This window comes from Puma concolor, chromosome A3, assembly GCF_028749965.1.
Source record: "Puma concolor isolate L17-30 chromosome A3, mPumCon1.1.hap2, whole genome shotgun sequence".
NCBI classification, from domain to species: domain Eukaryota; kingdom Metazoa; phylum Chordata; class Mammalia; order Carnivora; family Felidae; genus Puma; species Puma concolor.
In genome coordinates this window covers 53,171,330-53,191,324 of record NC_141669.1, presented here as the reverse complement: position 1 = coordinate 53,191,324, position 19,995 = coordinate 53,171,330, and the positions used below count along the sequence as shown (strand labels likewise).

The 19,995-nt window shown below is 45.7% G+C and overlaps 1 protein-coding gene across 1 annotated transcript in view; it reads left to right on the top strand.

Moving 5' to 3' along the window:
• The window catches only part of ATP6V1B1 (ATPase H+ transporting V1 subunit B1), a 28,536-nt gene that overhangs the window by 6,635 nt on the left and 1,906 nt on the right, over positions 1-19,995 (top strand). The window contains exons 3-13 of the mRNA XM_025932077.2: positions 13,338-13,436; positions 13,634-13,727; positions 14,300-14,377; positions 15,252-15,391; positions 15,799-15,900; positions 16,485-16,582; positions 17,951-18,074; positions 18,255-18,405; positions 18,652-18,734; positions 19,562-19,666; positions 19,865-19,994. Of these exons, the coding sequence (XP_025787862.1) occupies positions 13,338-13,436; positions 13,634-13,727; positions 14,300-14,377; positions 15,252-15,391; positions 15,799-15,900; positions 16,485-16,582; positions 17,951-18,074; positions 18,255-18,405; positions 18,652-18,734; positions 19,562-19,666; positions 19,865-19,994 (1,204 nt within the window). The remainder of the gene's footprint in view (positions 1-13,337; positions 13,437-13,633; positions 13,728-14,299; positions 14,378-15,251; positions 15,392-15,798; positions 15,901-16,484; positions 16,583-17,950; positions 18,075-18,254; positions 18,406-18,651; positions 18,735-19,561; positions 19,667-19,864; position 19,995) is intronic.

Below are 19,995 nucleotides of genomic sequence, written 5' to 3'. Positions count from 1 at the left end.
CTTTGTGTCCCCTGGGGCACCGCAGGACCAGGGCAGACTGATGGCATTTTGAGTTTGGGGTTGGGGATTCTTAAGGCATAAAGGGCCCTGCAAAGGTGCCAGATCACTCTGCTGTCCCCCTTCCACCCAACAGTTCCACCTCTCAGGCTCCCGCCAGACACCACCCTCCCCAGCCTGGAAATCTGGGGCCACCCTTGATCCCTCCCTTCCTGGACCCCATCTGTCAGTATCAGTGATCTATCAGCAACCTCCTACCCCACTGCTCCCTGATTATAGCCATGGTCTCTGGATCCCCAGCCTGGTGCCCTGCCATCCTCCATGCTGCCCCCCTGCAGCATTGACCCCTTTGCTCCCCTGCTTCAAACTCACCTAGCACGCACAGCACCTTCACCTTATAGGCCCCACGTTCTGTAAGGGTCCCTCCACACTTTTCCACTCTCATGACGCATCCTCTCCTTCCCCGACGCCCACTGTGCCACTACTTGGAAACCCACCCTGCCTCTGCATGGAGCTGCCTTTTGATGTCTCTAGGCCTTTGCTCCTACTTTTCCCTCTGCCTCTCCAACTACCTTTCCTCCATACCCTTTCTTCCTCTGACTCCTCCCCAAGGCTAGCTGAGAGGTCACTTCTTCTGGGGGTTTCACCCAGGCCCCTGGACAATGAGCCTGTCCCTCCTCTCCCTCTTCTGTACTGTCTTGTTGGCAGCATCCATCAAGGCATCAATAGGATCACCACCTGGCCACATGTCTCCTCCCTGCCCCCACAATGTCTCTCCTATTGGGTATTACTCTTGAGCCCCCAGAGTCCCATACCGCACTTTTACTGAACACCCAGTCCACTGTAGGTGCTCAGTTTGTTCGGAGGAAGGGTGAGTAAGTGAATGAGATGAATGAATAAGTGTTAGAATGACTAAACCAGACCCTCTTGTTTCTGGAAACCAGATCCCAAGTTCATAGAGACCTTACAGTCTGACCCACTAGTGCTGGGGATGCCCTGGGGGGAAGTGTGATGGAGTGGTTATGCATGTATGCACGGGGCTCACAAGGTCTGATTCAGACCTCTTCTGTTTTCACCTCGGCTCCATCTAGCTACCTTCTACTAGCTACCTGACAACCTAGATTGGCAGCATCAGCACAGAACTCGTTAGAAATACAGGTTCTGGGGCCCCTACCCCGGACCAACAGAATCAGGAACTTTAGAGAGCTGGGGAGATACAGAAGTCAGACTTTAAAAGCCCTCCAGGTGATGTGATGCTTCCTGAAGTTTGAGAAGCAGCTGTTTAGGTTTTCAAATCCTAGTTTCCTCATCTAATACAGAAGAGAGTTGTGAGGACCAAATCAGATAAATGTATTTTTACTATTCCTCCTTGAGAACAGCTAGCGTTAGCTCTGCCTGGAAGACAGAAATGCTAATATGCTGGAGTAAACAGCTGGTGCCATCTGCCGCCCCCACTCATAGTATGGAGAGTCAGTACTTATGACATCCACTTTCCCAACTATAAAATGGGGCTAGACTGGGAAACGAGATAGACCCCCAGACCTATGGTTCTGTGATTATTGGATGCATCTCTCTCATAGAACAGAGTAACTGGGTGATGGAGATACCCAGGGGACCTGGACTTGCAGAGGGCAGGAAAAGAAGCAGTAACGTGTAGTCTCTTAAGTTCAAGAGGTGGAGAAGACAGCTTTATGTACTCCTCTCTGCGGCCCCACATCCCTATCCCCAGTCTAGAGTTGCTTGGGTAAAATACCCCAATTCGTCCTCTACAGCGCCACCTTCTGCCCAAATTGAATCATACCCGCAATTAGGCCTCCCACTTCCATCCTTCCGAAATGGAAAAATTCTTGGGGGAAAACTTTTGTGTAGATCAGAGGTTCTGAGCCCAGGCAATAAGGGACTCGAAATCGTATGCAAACCTTTGAAGCTGGGTATTCGTGTGTCTGTACATTTTTCTAGGGACAGTTTCCATGATTTCATCTGATTTTTGGAGGTCTGAGTGTAGAGCATAAAATGTTAAAGCCTAAATCCCTGAGTGTAGAGTGTAAAAATGACTCCTCCAGATTATTAAACAGCCCCAATATGACAAACAATTACACAGGAGTTTCACAGGCATTAAAGAGGAGTCTGGTTAGCTGACATCCACCTGCCTGGGATATATTAGATTTCACTTGAGCAGTGGTTTTTGAACTAGAGCATGCATGAGAATCCTCTGGAAGAACCCAAAGTTCTGATTCATCAGTCTGAGGTTGGGGCCTAGGAATCTGCATTTCTGACAAGCTCCCAAGCTGCTGCTGCTGCTGCTGCTCGCCTGGGGCCCACACTTGAAGATCCCCTGCTCTACAAGATCTTCCGACTGCCGTATTTTGAGAAACAGCAGTCCTGACTGAGACTTGGAGAAAGCTCTCCCCTTATCCACCAGACTTGGCTCCAAGTGTCTGTGGCCACTTCCAAACTTTTAAAAGAAAAAGCTTTCAGAAGTATGTGTATCAGCTCTGAAGACAGTTTCTGAAGAGGGGCTCCAAATTGCCCTGGGCATTGGCAGAAAGAGAGGCCTTGGAGGCCAGGGCTTCCCTGTACAAGTCCTGCCAGGCTTGCCAAGAACTTCCCAGTCCTCCGAGTGTGTAGAGCAGCTCCCCTCTGCCCTCCCTGCCCTGGCTGGCTGAGAACTCAGTGAAGCACAGAAGGTTGTACTGAACCATCCCCACCCTCTGCGGTCCTCCTAGTAACCAAGAATGGGAGGTGAGAGTATCAGGCTCTGAAATGGGGCTCCTTTGAGTATAAACTCATTGTTGCATCCTGGAATTCTCCCCCTGCACTCCCTGTCCCAAATGGCTATGGGCATCCCTGCCCCAAATAACTCACGCACACACACACACAGAGCCTAGTATTCTCTTCCTAAAGGATTCCAAACTATACATATACATGACTGGGTGTGATGGTTCTGATAGTTCTTTCAGGCATCTGACTGTAATCTCTCTGCTATTTAAAGTTCATTTCCTCTGATTTCACCTCTCAGGGACACACAGGGCGCCACCTCCTCCACTCTCCTTTCCTTCCGCCCTCCGTCCCCCACATAAACCCACATGAAAAATGATGGCTTTTTATCACCCGGCTGCCCGGTTTCTATTGGGCCCATGGCCTGATTTCTTTGGGGCCCAACCTGGCCTGTGCTCTCTCCAGCAGTTTTCCTCCTGAGGTTAACAGCCCACCATGCAAGGAGGCCAGTGGCTGCGTCAGGTGGACAGGCCTACAGAGCGGCAGAGGAATGCCCCGACTTTTTTAAAACTTCTTTCCGCGGGGGCCTTCCGGCCCTTGCTCTTGGGCCCCCTCTTGTGGTTGATGAGCCAAAGACCGCTAGACGTGAGCTGCCCCGCCGACCTCAGCGCATTCCTCCTGGGGGGAGCCCAGCTCTCTCAGCAACCCCACTCAGAGGGGCTGGTTTAGGGGGCAACGGAGGTCGCCTTCCTGGCATCCTTTTCACAGGACAAGGAGGGGCCCAAGCTGGAGCTTCCTCCAGTGACTTGTCAGAACTGCAAACCCTCCTGTCTCAGGTTTGACGCACCACCCCCCCTCCCTCGCAGGGATGCAGTGAGGGAATGCCCCCCACCCTGTCACACCCCACTGGGTGTGAGTCATAAGCCCTCCCTCCCAGACACTTAAAGTCACTATTTTGGGTAGAGCGGGGATTTAGTGATAGTAATGATGGTGGTAACCAGTGGCACTGTACTTGAACATCCCAAATTTTTATCACATTTTAATTACCAAAAAAAAAAAAAAAAAAGAAAAAAAAGCTCCTTATTACTAGTGAAACAAAAGACACGCAAATTTAACTATTTGTCCCTAACCTCCTTCCTCCCAGCCTCTTGAGACAGCCACTATAAAGATCCTGCTGTAAAGGGGCAAATAGATAGTATGTTAGAGGTTTACATTGGTGTTAGTCTCTTAAAACATATCAAGGATTCCCTCCATGTCAGTAGTTGCCCATTTTATTCATTCTTCTCAAGAGCAACATAGTAGGCGATAGCATGGATGTGCTGTGGTTTATTCAATGGTTCCATTTTTTTAATGGTTCCATTATTGATAGACATTCAGTGTGTTACCAGGCTTTGCTATTGCAAATGGTACAGCAAAATAGAGCCCCTTTACACTAGTGCCTTTATTGCTATAAGATAGATCCTCCGCAGGGGCGCCTAGGTGGCGCAGTCGGTTAAGCGTCTGACTTCAGCCAGGTCACGATCTCGCGGTCCGTGAGTTCGAGCCCCGCGTCAGGCTCTGGGCTGATGGCTCGGAGCCTGGAGCCTGCTTTCGATTCTGTGTCTCCCTCTCTCTCTGCCCCTCCCCCGTTCATGCTCTGTCTCTCTCTGTCCCAAAAATAAAATTAAAAAAAAAAAAAAAAGATAGATCCTCCGGAATGAAGTTGCTGGTTCAAAGTGTATACTGATTTTAAAATAGATTTCAAATAGATATTGATGATTTGGGGCAACATTGCTAGGCAAGGTTGTGGTGATTCACATTCCAGTCAACCGTGTGTTAAAGGACCCACCCTCCAGCATCCTTGCCAGCCCTGAATATGTTCTTTCCTGGAATTTTGTCTATCTAATTGATGAAAACTAGTACCTTCCTGTTTTTATTTACATTTGAGGATCTTTTTATAAGTTTGGATTTTACTTTGTCCTCTGTGAAATCTTCCTACATACTGAGGTGTACATTTTGAGCTATGGGTGCTCCTTTTTTATTGTTCACGTTTGTTTTTGGTATTTTGCCATGCAGACATTTCAAATGTTTGTACAATCAAATATGTCTATTTTTGCATTTATGGCTTCTGGATTCCATACCTTGCTTAAAGACATCTCTCTTATCCAGCTTTTCTAGGAAAGCTGAGAAAAGGAAAGAAGAAAAACTTCTGGTTTTCTGTTTGTTTTAGCTTTGTATTTAAAGGTTTTATATGCCTGAATGTATTTCTGTTTATGACGTGGGTATCTTCTAAGTCGATACCCAGTTACGTTAGCACCCTTTGGTCAACAGATTTTGGTTTTCCCCATGAAGTAATATACCGCATTTGTTCTATAACAGTTTCATAAAATCTGGGATCTGTTTCTGGACTCTAATCTCTCCCACTTCTCTGTCTGCTTCGCACCAACACTTAACCATTTGACTTTGGCAGTTTTAGAACACGTTTTAATATCTGATACATCAAATCCTCCACCTTGACTATTTTTGGATATTCTCAAACACTTATGAATTTTAAGATGTTTATTAAGTTCCAGAAGAAACAGCAATTTGCTGGAAATGCATTTAATTTCTATGCTTTTGAAAATGATTTATATTTTTATGACAGTAAGTCATTCTGTCTTGGAAAACACTGTTGTTCTCCATTTGTTCAGGGCTTGCTTTATATCCTCAGTAAGATTTTATTATTTTCTTGTACCTTTCCTGTTAAATTTTTTCCAGATATTGTATGGCTTTGGGCCCTATTGTGAATGGAATGTTTTTCCTAATTTCCTCTTTCGTTTATGGCTGGAATAGAAAAAAAAAAGAGTTGTTGGTTTTTTAAAAATCAGTGTATAGGTGACAGTGGTACAACAGATGGATTTTTATATATTTATCTTGTATACAACCAACTTCTTTTATTAATTCTGGGCATTTTTTGTTTTGTTTTTTAAGTAGAGCCTCTTGGGTTTTTCTAGGTATACAGTATCATCTGCAAATGAAGGGAATTATGTCTGCTTTTCTATTGGCAGACTTTAATTTTACTTGTGATTTTGAAGCAATTTCAAATTTATAAAAAGTCGCAAAAATAAAAATAGTGCAAGGAACATGCATATGGCCAACTGTTAACACTTTATTCCATTTGTTGTATCTTCTGCTCTGAGTGTGTGTATGTGTGTGTGCATAATTTTTTCCTAGGTCTTTTAAGGGTAAGTCATCCCCCAAAACTCCAGCATTTATTTCCAAAGAATGCGGATATTCTCTTACATAACAACAGTAATTGTCAATATCTGAAATTTACACTGATACTTTTACCTAATCTACATCTATATTCCAGTTTATCAGCTGACCTAATAAAGTCTTTTATAGCATTTTTTCCCCTCCAGCAGGGGATCCAGCCTCATCATGTCTGTTTAGCCTTCTGTAATCTGGCACATGTTCACAGCCTTTCTTTGACATTTCTGAAGAATACAATCTCCTCTCACTACCTTTAAAAAATAAATAAATAAATAAGTAAATAAGTAAATAAATAAATAAATAAAGCATTTTCTATTTATGTTTATTGGTATACTTTTTCTTTTTTCTTTTTTGGTCTTATTGTATAAACTACAATTTCCAAAACACATTAAGTAACAATGGTGATACAGACATCTCTGTGTGTTATTGATTTTATTAGAAATAAAAATGGATTTAACATTTCACCATTTAGAAGCTTATTGAAGTTGGTTTTGTAAATAGTCTAGTGTTCAAGGAGTTGCCTTCCATTCCTGTCCTACACAGGATTGTATAAGAAACGCTGCCAAATTTTATCAAAGGCCTCTGTGGTTTCTATTTACATAATTCTGTAGCGTTTCTCTTATAATTCATACGTACAAACTCCCTATTATGAATTATATTGTCAAATGTTGAGATTGCCAGAAGTTGATTGATCTAGGCTTGCATTCTTTTAATAAACCCTATTTGGTCAAACTTGTTTGTTTATTTAATACACTATTTGATTTCACTGGCTAATAGTTTATTTATAACCTCTGCATCCATAAGAGAAATTGGTCTATGGGTTTTTGGGGGGTCCTATCTTTACTGGATTTGGGGTTGGGGGAGTTTTCTATTTTAGGTTTTGTTTCCTTCTAATGTTTATTTTCTGTTCCTCCTATTATTTTGGCTAGTTCTTCCAGTGTAATGCTGAACAGAATGATGATAGCAGGCATTATTGTTTTGCTCCTAACTTTAAAGGGAATGTTTTATACATTATATCAGAGTATGGTATTTTCTGTGTTTTGTGGATGCTTATTGGAATTAAGGAATTTCCCTTTTAGTTTTTGAGAGTTTTGTTCTTTAATCATGGATATCATGATTCCCTAATCATCAAAATGTTTTAATCAGGGATAGTTTTTTTTTAAGCTTTTTCTAGAATGTTTTAAGATGATCACAGGTTTTTTTTAAATCTTTGAATCCATTAATAAGGTAAATTACATTATTAGATTTGTAATATTAGACTAACCTTGAATTCCTAGAATAATTCCAACATGGTCTTTTTAATTTTTATTTGTGTGTGTGTGTGTGTGTGTGTGTGTTTGTCTTCATTTTTTGTTTTTTGATATTTTTCTTTTATCATTTGGTTTGTAACTTGACCTTTTTATACTTTCTTGGATTTGATTTGTAAGTATTTTGGTTAGGACTTTTTCATCTATATTCATTTGTGAGATTGTGTATAATTTTCTCATAATTATATTATTTTGTATCAAGGTTATCCTTGCCCCATAAATTAAAGACCATCTCTTTTCCATTAGTCTTTTTTTTAAATATGAAATTTATTGGCAAATTGGTTTCTATACAACACCCAGTGCTCATCCCAACAGGTGCCCTCCTCGATGTCCATCATCTACTTTCCCCTCCCTCCCACCCTCCCATCAACCCTCAGTTTATTCTCAGTTTTTAAGAGTCTCTTATGGTTTGCCTCCCTCCCTCTCTAACTTTTTTTTTCTCTTCCCCTTCCCCATGGTCTTCTGTTAAGTTTATCAAGATCCACATAAGAGTGAAAACATATGGTATCTGTCTTTCTCTGTATGACTTATTTCACTTAGAATAACACTCTCCAGTTCCATCCATGTTGCTACAAAAGGCCGTATTTCATTCTTTCCCATTGCCAAGTAGTATTACATTGTATATATAAACCACAACTTCTTTATCCATTTGTCAGTTAATGGACATTTAAGCTCTTTCCATAATTTAGCTATTGTTGACAGTGATGCTATAAACATTGGGGTATAAGTGCCCCTATGCATCAGCACTCCTGTATCTCTTGGGTAAATTCCTAGCAGTGCTATTGCTGGGTCATAGAGTAGATCTATTTTTAATTTTTTGAGGAACCTCCAAACTGTTTTCCAGAGCGGCTGCACCAGTTTGCATTCCCACCAACAGTGCAAGAAGGTTCCCGTTTCTCCACATCCTTGTCAGCATCTATAGTCTCCTGATTTGTTCATTTTAGCCACTCTGACTGGCGTGAGGTGGTATATCAGTGTGGTTTTGATTTGTATTTCCCTCACGAGGAGTGACGTTGAGCATCTTTTCATGTGCCTGTTGGCCATCTGGATGTCTTCTTTAGAGAAGTGTCTATTCATGTCTTCTGCCCATTTCTTCACTGGATTATTTGTTTTTCAGGTGTGAAATTTGGTGAGTTCTTTATAGATTTTGGATACTAGCCCTTTGTCCGATATGTCATTTGCAAATATCTTTTCCCATTCTGTCAGTTGCCTTTTAGTTTTGTTGATTGTTTCCTTTGTAGTGCAGAAGCTTTTTATCTTCATGAGGTCCCAATAGTTCATTTTTGCTTTTAATTCCCTTGCCTTTGGAGATGTGTCAAGTAAGAAATTGCTGAGGCTGAGGTCAGAGAGGTTTTTTCCTGCTTTCTCGTCTAGGGTTTTGATGGTTTCCTGTCTCACATTTAGGTCCTTCATCCATTTTTAATTTTTGTGAATGGTGTAAGAAAGTGGTCTAGTTTCATTCTTCTGCATGTTGCTGTCCAGTTCCCCCAGCACCATTTGTTAAAGAAACTGTCTTTTTTCCATGGGATATTTTTTCCTGTTTTGTCAAAGATTAGTTGGCCATACATTTGTGGGTCTAATTCTGGAGTCTCCATTCTATTCCATTGGTCTATATGTCTGTTTTTGTGCCAATACCATGCTGTCTTGATGATTACAGCTTTGTAGTAGAGGCTAAAGTCTGGGATTGTGATGCCTCCCACTTTGGTCTTCTTCAATATTATTTTGGCTATTCGGGGTCTTTTATGGTTCCATACAAATTTTAGGATTGCTTGTTCTAGCTTCGAGAAGAATGCTGGTGCAATTTTGACTGGGATTGCATTGAATGTGTAGATTGCTTTGGGTAGTATTGACATTTTAACAATATTTATTCTTCCAATCCATGAGCACAGAATGTTTTTCCATTTCTTTGTATCTTCTTCAATTTCCTTCATACGCTTTCTATAGTTTTCAGCATACAGATCTTTTACATCTTTGGTTAGGTTTATTCCTATGTACTTTATGATTCTTGGTGCAATTGTGAATGGGATCAGTTTCTTTATTTGTCTTTCTATTGCTTCATTATTAGTGTATAAGAATGCAACTGATTTTTGTACATTAATTTTGTACCCTGCAACTTTGCTGAATTCATGTATCAGTTATCCATTACTTTTGACAAGCTCAAGTAAATTTCAAATTATTTGTTCTTTGATTGTCAGAACTCACTTGTAAAACTCTCTGGGACTGGTGTTTTCTTTGTGGAAAGATTTTACCTATGCAGTATCTTAAAAATTGTAGGACTATTGCAGCTTTCTGTTTAGTTTTTGATTGGTTTTGGTTTGAGTTGTATTCTTTTGGGACTTTATCCATTTCATCTAAGTTCCAAACTGTATTGCATAAAGTTGTTTATAATTCCTTTTTGTTACTTTTTAATATTATCAGTATAGCTAGTTTTGGCTTTTTTATTCCAACAATTATTTATGTCTTTACCCTTTTCTTAATGAGTGTTGCTAGAGATTTGTCTAGTTTTTTTTTTTTTTTTAATGTTTATTTATTTTTGAGAGAGAGACAGAGCATGAGCCAGGGAGGGGCAGAGAGAGGGAGACACAGAATCTGAAGCAGGCTCTAGGCTCTGAGCTGTCAGCACAGGGCCCGATGCAGGGCTTGAACCCACAAACTGTGAGATCATGACCTGAGCTGAAATCAGACGCTTAACCAACTGAGCCACCAAGGCGCCCCTAGAGATTTGTCTATTTTATGAGGCTTTTCAAAGAACCAATTTGGATTTTGATCTTCCTTGTTATATATTTGTTCTCTATATTAATGATTTCTGCCCTTCTAATATTTCTTTTACTATAGTTTTTTTTTTTTTCAACGTTTATTTTATTTTTGGGACAGAGAGAGACAGAGCATGAACGGGGGAGGGGCAGAGAGAGAGGGAGACACAGAATCGGAAACAGGCTCCAGGCTCTGAGCCATCAGCCCAGAGCCTGACGCGGGGCTCGAACTCACAGACCGCGAGATCGTGACCTGGCTGAAGTCGGACGCTTAACCGACTGCGCCACCCAGGCGCCCCAACTATAGTTTTTTTTAAGGATTTTCTTTTAATTCCATTTAGTTAACATACAGTGTTATATTAGTTTCAGGTGTACAACTAGTGATTCAACAATTCTGTACCTCAGCCGGTGCTCATCACAAGTGTCCTCCCTAATCCCCATTCCCTATTTCACCCATCCCCCCACCCTACTTTATTGGGGATTTTAATGCTGTTCTTTTTTCTAACTTTTCATGTTGCATACTCTTAAACTTCCTCAATTTTTTTTTCTTTTTTAATGTAAGCATTCAAAGCTTAAATGCATCACAGATGTTGATATATAGTTTTTCATTATTAGTACAAAATATGTTCTAATTCTGCATTCTCTATATTAGGTGTTTAAATTTCCAAATATATGTTTTTTCTAACTATGTTTTTATTATTGATTTCAAACTTATTTTGATTATGGTCAGAAAACATGGTACAGCTTGATTTATTCTATAGGTCATGACATGAAGTGATACCCTTTTTCATTCTTTTCTATTTCATTTATCATTTAAGTTTTTATTTCCTCTGATATCCAAAGGAGTTATTTAGAGGAGTACATTAACTTCTAGGAACACTGTGGGGAGTGGGGATAAAAAATATCATATTTTTATCATTTATCTTTATCAAATTATGATTATGGGGGTGCCTGGGTGGCTCAGTTGGTTAAGCATCTGATTTCTGCTCAGGTCATGATCTCGTGGTTCATGAGTTCAAGCCCCCACATCTGGCTCTGCACTGACAGTGCAGAGCCTGCTTCAGATATTCTCTCTCTCTCTCTTCCCCTGTCCCACTTGTGCTAGTTCTCTCTCTCTCTCTCTCTCTCTTTCTCAAAATAAATAAATAAACTTAAAAAAAAAAGATTATGATTATGACTTACTCCCTGAAGTAAATCAACCACCTGGGAAGCAAGGTGAGGGAGCCTGAAGGATGCTATGCATTCTCTCCGGTACCTCCCCAGAAAGAAAGTGCAAGTACAGGTACAGGGCTTAGCTCTCTTGGTGCTGACAGCCAGTGTCAGTGGGGAGGGTCTGCTCTCTCAGCCCAGACTCCTTGGCCCAGCTCATAGCCTCTTCTAGATGTGGGGAAAGACCAGGAACCTGGTTTCCTGAGCATGTGCAGACTGCAGAGCTCAGGATTCCCTTGGGGCAGACCTCCACCTGCCCGACCTGCTGCCTATGGTCCTGGAGGGACAGCCTAACCATCTTTTAATTAAATTATAATTCACATATCATAACCTTCATTCTTTTAAAGTGCACAGTCCAGTGGCTTTTCGTATATACACAGAGTTATGCAACCATCACGACTACTTGATTCCAGAACATTTTCATCTCCTCCAAAAGAACACCTGTACCTGTTAGTCATCACCCCCAATCCTCTCTCCATCCAGCCCCCAGCAACCCCTAATCTTTCTATCTTCATGGATTTGGCTATTTCAGACACTTCATTTCAATGGAATCATATGAGACGTGGCCTGTTGGGTCTGGCTTCTCTTAGCATGTTTCAAGGCTCATCTATGTTGCAGCATATTATCATATTTCATTCCTTTTTAAGGCTGAATAATATTCCATGCTACAGATACACCATCTTTTGTTTAACCATTCATCAGTTTGTGGACATTTGGGTTGTTTTCACTTTAGGGCTATTATGAATAATGAGGCTACTTAATTATGAACACTTATATGCTTTCATACACCAGTTTCTGTGTGGTCATGTGTTTTCATTCCTCTTGGGTTTAATACCTGGGAGTGTAATTGCTGGCTCATCCAGTATCTCTGTATTTAACCTTTCGAGGAAGTGCTAGACTGTGTTCCAGAGTGGTGGCACCATTTTACATTCCCACCAGCAGTGTCCGAGGGTTCCAAATTCTCCACACCCTCAACAACACTCATGATCATCTGTCTTTTTTATTACAGCCACATTCGTGAGTGTGAAGTGGCATCTCATTGGTCTGCATTTCTTTAGTGGCTAATGACGTTGAGCATCAACATGTGCTTATGTGCTTACTGGTTGTTTGCATATCTTCTTCAGAGAAATATGTATTTAGATCCTTTGCCCATTTTTTAAGGTAGGGTATTTGTATTTTTACTTTTGAGTTGTAAGAGTTCTTTATATATTCTAGATATTAGCCTGGTTCTTTTTTTTTTTTTTTTTTTTTTTTTCAACATTTATTTATTTTTGGGACAGAGAGAGACAGAGCATGAACGGGGGAGGGGCAGAGAGAGAGGGAGACACAGAATCGGAAACAGGCTCCAGGCTCTGAGCCATCAGCCCAGAGCCTGACGCGGGGCTCGAACTCATGGGCCGCGAGATCGTGACCTGGCTGAAGTCGGACGCTCAACCGACTGCGCCACCCAGGCGCCCCTAGCCTGGTTCTTTTTAAACTGACAAGAAAAGATACTACACTTGATCATAGCCAAAAGAGAAGTGATTGCCTCATTCTTTTTATTCCTGAACGCTGTGAGGATGACATGTGAATCAACCCCAGCCCCATAGCTAGGGAAAGACTGCCACTGGCACAAGGGGACACCTGGCAGCCCAGGAGAGCACTGTGCCAGTGTTTTCACCATTAGTCCCCAGGGGCAGAAACAACTGTCCACGGGACCTGAACAGCCGTAATAACTACTACATTTTACAGAGCTGTTACAAGGTGCCGGGCACCAGCTAATGACTTTACACATATCACTTTCTCTCCAAACAAGCTCTTTGAAGTAGGTATTATTATCATCCCCATTTGAAAGATGAGGCTCAGAGACATTAAGGAACTTCCACAAGGTCACACAGCTTCTAAGCATCAGAGCTTCAATTCTCACCCTGGTCTCCCAACTCTAAAGTTGACACCCCTACCCGTCCAGGTACACTGACTCCCAAACAGAATTCAAACGTTGCACTTCCCAGCCCCTCAAGCTCACTTCCAAGAGGGGAGATAGAAGCTTGAGACAGGGTCAGGGAGGGATGGGGGGAGACAGGGACTTCACCTCTGGTCTCACCATTGCTCTGGTCTCATGTCTGCTCTCCTCTCCTGCTAGTTTGCCCAGTACGCTGAGATTGTCAACTTCACCCTCCCTGATGGGACTCAGAGAAGCGGGCAGGTGCTTGAGGTGTCAGGGACCAAGGCAATTGTTCAGGTAAGTGGTGTCAGTGCCATGATGGCTGAATAAATGAACAGACCCAAAGTTCCTGACTATCTTATAAGCTCTGAAGGCAAAAAAAAGTCCTATTTTCCCAGAGTGTCTTGCCTAGAGCTGGGTTCCAAGGGAGCATAGAATGGAAGGCCCCATTGTCCCCAGCAAGCCCCTTATTAGAGTAACCTCTTGTCCCGTAGGTGTTTGAAGGAACCTCTGGGATCGATGCCCAGAAGACCACCTGCGAATTCACAGGGGACATCCTACGGACTCCAGTGTCAGAGGACATGCTAGGTAAGGGTGGGGGTAAGGTGGGACGGGGAGCTCCTGTGTCCTCCCAGCCTAGCTTCCCTAACCACACACTTAGCACTGCATAGCCATTGACTCTTTGCATGTCTGCCTCCCTGTGAGTTCGTACAGGTCAGAGGTTTTGTCCTCTCTTTGACCCCCAGCTCCAGCTCAGGGCTGGACATGCAGCAGATGTCCAGTAAATGAGGAAGGCAGTTTCAATAAACTGGAGGCACAGTAGGTAACCATCTATTTGTGGTTAGGCTGAAACAGAGTGCACATCCTCCAACTTTCTCCCAAGATCTGCCATACCTGGACCTCTCCTCTTTCCAGCCCTAAAACCCTCCATTAGAGTCATTTCCTGGGCCAAGACCTCTGCTGTAAAGATTTCCAGGCAAGGAGGGAAGATCCCCAAGGAAACAGTCACTGTAGCCAGCTCTCTGGGGATAACGGAGGGTTGAGGGGAGAGGGACATGTAAGAGGCAGGTGGGAGCCGGTGGTGGTGTGGATGGTGAGCAGCAGTGAGGGAGACGTGGGGCTGGCCCTAAGCATCTCCCAACATCCTCCCCCACCCTCAGGTCGGGTTTTCAATGGCTCCGGTAAGCCCATTGACAAGGGGCCAGTGGTCATGGCAGAGGACTTCCTGGACATCAATGGTGAGTGACCAGAGAGGCTCTGGACAGCTTTCAGGACCCAGCTTCCAACCACCTTCCCCACCCCTAGCCATCACCTTTGCCACCTTGCCCTTGGAAGTTCTGCCCCAGACACAGGCCAGGGGCAATTGGCCAGGGCTCACCTCCAAAGGCTGGTCAGACTACCAGGCAGATCAGGTGTGCTCTGAGCACTGTAGAGGCCTGTCTGTCCCCAAATCTGCCACAGAGCCTGAGATACTGCCGTAAGCCCTTCATATCCAGTTCCTTTAAATGCCATCATCATGTGCAAAGTTCCATGTGTGCCCCAGGACCATCACTCTCCTGCCTTCCAGTTCCCTGTCCCCACCCCTCAGAGCTGCCTGGGGTGGCTTGCAGAAGCAAACACAGCCCCTTCCCGGTGGGAGGCCATCCTGAGTCCTCCAATCCTGTCAGTTCTGAGGACAAGATGGAGGCCCACAGAGGCCTGTGGCTGGCCCCAAACCACTCAGCAAGTCAGAGGCAGAGCGGAGCAAACACATCCACTCAGGTCATCCTCAGTTCCTTCGTGCCCCACAAAACACCTGCTCAGCCTGGACTCCTCCCACCTGCCTGCTGCTTCCAATGTGCCAGGTAGTGCTATCCAAGGGAGTACTGAACTGTGGCTATTTAAATATGAATTAATTCAAATGGAATCAATTTTCATTTCAAAACCACATCTCATGTGCCCAATGCCACATGTGGCTAGGGCTAGTGTAACTGGGCAGTGTAGTTAGAGCACATTTTCATCACCACAGAAAATTCTGTCAAATAGTGCTGCTCTGGAGTCTGGAGCAGGGTTGGGGGAGGGCAGGGAGGGACTGGAGCCCTTGAGCATGGGTCCATGATCGTCCTCTCCCAGGCCAGCCCATCAACCCCCATGACCGCATCTACCCTGAAGAGATGATTCAGACGGGCATCTCTCCCATCGATGTCATGAATAGCATTGCCCGTGGTCAGAAGATCCCTATCTTCTCAGCAGCCGGGCTCCCCCACAATGAGGTGAGGCCTGCGGGCTCCTACAGACATGACCAAGAGGAAGGGATGAGGCAGAGGCCAGGGCTGGTGGGCCAGTGAGGACGGTCTCCTGTGTCAAGCAGTCAGGGGCCAGCCAAGCAGGGGTCTTCGCCATCCAGACTGACAGTTGTCCTCTGGCAGCTCATGGACTTGGAGCTGCATAGGCCTCCTCATTGTCCCCAAGCAGGTCTTCAAGCCTCCACCCTGGGAAAGGCTGTAGGGCCTGGGGCAGCCCTTTCGTTTTCTGCTCTGGGATCCCTCCTGCCAAAGGCCTTGGCAGGAGGATGGATTGGAAATTGCTTCATCCATCATCCCCAACGGTGCTGAGTGGGCTGGACTCTGGGTCTGGGCTCTGGTTCTGACGTTCTTCCTCCCAATCCACTCCACCCCAGATTGCTGCCCAGATCTGCCGCCAGGCTGGGCTGGTGAAGAAGTCCAAGGCTGTGCTGGATTATCATGATGACAACTTTGCCATTGTCTTTGCAGCCATGGGGGTAAGAGGAGCTGGGCAGATTGGCAAGTTCTGGCAGCCTTGTCTCCCTTGGACCCTGGCTCTGTCTGATCTGATGAGGGAGGCATAATCCTTCTCCCTGAGAAGCTGTCAGAGTCCAGGCCTGTCTGGTGGGAGAGGCAAAAGCATGACTGAAGGTGGGCTCAGTGACTAGGACAGTGTGTCCCTCAAGCCATCCCAAAGGACATGGCAGCTATAAGATGAGCCCAGGATGACCTGGAGGAGGGAGAAGCCAGGGAATTTGGGGAGACAAGACACCTTCAGAGAGGGGATATGATGGGGCCCTCAGAGGGCCAGAGGAGGGTTTTAGCAGGGGAGCAGCTGGCTAAGTAAGGGGTTGGGATGGCACTGAGCAGAGCTCAACCTGAAGAAATCTGAACTCTTTGGGAACCTGATGAGGTCCCAAAGATGAGAGCAACCCAGCCCCTGCCCTCTCAAGTGCAGGGTCATCCCAGGAACTATTAGCCAGTCAGTCAATAGGCTTTACTGAGAAGAGATGGGAGGGGCCAGGGCCCCTGCCCTTAGGCTGCAGGAACCCCTCTCCAGCCCTCCCTGCTGTGTGTCCAGGTGAACATGGAGACAGCCAGGTTCTTCAAGTCCGACTTCGAGCAGAACGGTACCATGGGGAATGTCTGCCTCTTCCTGAACTTGGCCAACGACCCCACGTGAGCCATCCCCTGGTACCCAGACTGCCTTCAGGCAGCAGGCCCCGTCCCCTCCCAAAATCCAGAGTACCAGGGCTCAGAAGTATCCCAGAACCACAGCCATTGGCCCAACCCCTGGTTGTGCAGAGGGGAAAACTGAGGCTCGGTAAGGGGTAGGGACAGCCCACAACCCTGCCTGCCACCTGCAGTCCTCTGTCCTTCCTATAGTCTGCATCCAGCCACTGTCCCAAGTCAGGGCTCCTCATCCTTGCACCACCACCAAAGTCCCCACTATAGACAGATTTCCTTAAATGCTTTGTTTGCATTTTTTTTATTTGAGTATAGTTGACATATACTGTCACGTTAGTTTTAGGTGTGCAACATTGTGACTGAATTTCTCTATAGGGTATGCTGTGCTCACAAGTGTAGCTGCCATCTGTCCCCAAGAAACATCGTTACCATACCATTGACTATATTCCCTCCACTGTGCCTTTCATCCCTGTGACTTATTCATTCCATAACTGGAAGCCTGGATCTCCCGCTCCCCTTCACCCATTTCACCCACCTCCCCACCCCTTCCCTCTAGCAACCATTCGTTTATTCTCTGTATGTATAGGTCTGATTCTGCTTTTTTGTTTGTTTATTCATCTGGAAAAACTGCTATTTTTAAAGTTTAGGAAATGTGAGTTTAAATCAGTAGGTCAGGTGGATGAAGAAAAAACATCTAATAAGCTGTCCTGGGTACTGAAGGTATTCCTAAAAGTAAGTAACAGAATTCTGGAGGCCAGGATGATGTCACCAGAGGAAAGGCCCACAGGCTCAGAGCTTGAGGATTGAGGGCACCTGGAGTCAGAGGAAGGGATTCAGGAGAGCTCCAAGTGGAAGGGGGCTGCCAAGCGGGCAGGGCAAGTGTACAGAGCACGCCCACTACGTGTGCTCTGGAGTAGTGAGGGGAACCTTACAGAAAGAATCCAGAGGGTGCCCCAGCTGAGCCAAGTGCAGGGGGATGAGGGGGCAAGGGAGGCTGGGGAAGAGAGAGCTACAGCAGGAGCCCTGCCCCTGCCTAGCTCTGATGGGCCAGAGCCCCTAATTTTCGGGCCCGCAGGGACAGGGTGCTGTCACCCTTGCCAGACACTCCTGGCCCTGCCTGGCCCACTCTCACCCAACTCTCTGCCTGTCCCAGGCCCCCTACCCCTTCCTACCTTGAACAGGAAGGAGGAGTGTCAGGATCGGCGGACTGTCCACCCCCAAGAACCATAGCTGTGACCTGGGGGCTGGGAGCAGAGGCTCATCTTGTCTACTCCTCTGCTGCTATGCACGGTTCCCTTTCCACTCAGCACTGGGGCTAAACGGACCTCTGAGCTCTCTAAACACTGGCTGTACCTCCAGGATCGAGCGGATCATCACCCCACGCCTGGCACTGACCACTGCTGAATTTCTCGCCTACCAGTGTGAGAAGCACGTGCTGGTCATACTGACCGACATGAGTTCCTACGCAGAGGCCTTGCGGGAGGTGAGGCAGCTGGTGAAGGGTGTCAGGGTCACGCCTGCCTCTCCCTGGTCCCTACACCCCAAAGCTCTCCCACCCAGGCTTGCCCCTATTCCATTTCTCATAGTCAGTGAACCTCCCACTCACCCTTCCTTGTATTAGCCTCTTGCCCCCTTCCTTACCCCAGTGACACTGGTATCGCAGGTCTCCGCTGCCAGAGAGGAGGTGCCCGGGCGCCGAGGTTTCCCAGGATACATGTACACAGACCTGGCCACCATCTATGAGCGGGCAGGCCGTGTGGAGGGCCGGGGAGGATCCATCACTCAGATCCCCATCCTCACCATGCCCAATGATGGTGAGCCTCTTCACTGCCCAATACCCTCTGCAGCCCTACCTCCCTCCTTTCCCACTGGGATGCTTAAAGGGCTCATGGTTTTTTGCATAGATGTGCAGTAGCTCTGTTCATCCATCAAGGAGTTCACTGTCTTTTCCTCGCCTCCACATACCCCATCACTCCCATGAGAGGAATAGAACCCACATGGCCCTGATTGGGTGGAGATGTGGGCCATGTCTACACTGAGACCAGTGCATTTCTTTGCAGATATCACCCACCCAATCCCAGACCTGACGGGTTTCATCACAGAGGGACAGATCTACGTGGATAGACAGCTTCATAACAGACAGGTACTGTCCCCTCCCTACCCACCTAGTGCTCTCCTCACCACCCCCAGAGACACTGGCTGTCTGATGCCCCATCACCTGCCGTGCTTGATTTCTCTGTGAATTAGGAGGGGCCAGGTAAGGCTAGCTCCAAAGAGGAGATGACCTGGGAAGACTGTGTGGTTCACAGACACAAGACAAGTCTGGCTAGAATCCAGCCTACCTGACTGGAACCTTGAGAAAATAATCTTTCTGATCCTAGGTTTCCTTACTTATAAAATAGAAATAATAGTATTTATCACACAGTGGAGTGCGTGGCGGCATGTAGAAAGCATCCAGCAGATAGTAGATACTAAATGAATACCACTTCTCTTTCCTTTCCGGTAATTTGCTTTGGTGAACAAAACAATGGGTAACTGACACAAGTAGATGGTGAATAATGTGCTAACAGGTGAGAAAATGTGTCTGTCCCATCTGAGGTTAAAGGCAACCCCTGTGACTTTTTCCTCTTTGCTTAGTAGGTTCCTTCTTTGCAGCTATTAACTAGGAAGCTTTAACCTGGTTTTTGTCCAAATAACCAAAAGTTTTTAAGTAGTGACTTTCATTACCTAATGTCATGTCATCTCCACCTTCCACCCTCCTGTCCAGGAGCACACCTATAGACACCCGCATCCCAAGCCCTAGAATCTGTGGGCCATAAAGGAGGGCAGGGTATGAGCAGCCCACCTCTCTGTCAGATGAGTGAGGACCAGTCTCTTAAGATTCTCAGGGGGAGGAGAGACCAGTAGGGGTAGGAAGGAAAGGAAAGTTTGGACCCTGCCTTCTGCCACTCGTTTCTTTTGCTCCCCCAGATCTATCCCCCCATCAATGTGCTCCCTTCCCTGTCGAGGCTAATGAAGTCCGCCATTGGGGAGGGCATGACGAGAAAGGACCATGGAGATGTCTCCAACCAACTGGTAAGAAGGAGAGGGCCCAGGGGCTGGCGGGTAAGTTAGTTTCAGAAGCTGTAGGTTTGTGCCGGTACCCGGACCACGAGCTTTTCTCTGGCAAAATCCCTCCCCCTTTGGGGCCCCCACACAGCCAAATTGGGAGCCATTGGACTTCTGTGATATGCCTGCGATAACCGATGGACCGTCCCTCCCCCCTTCACCCAGTATGCTTGCTATGCCATCGGGAAGGATGTGCAGGCCATGAAGGCGGTGGTGGGGGAGGAGGCGCTCACTTCCGAGGACCTGCTCTACCTGGAATTCCTGCAGAAGTTCGAGAAGAACTTCATCAACCAGGG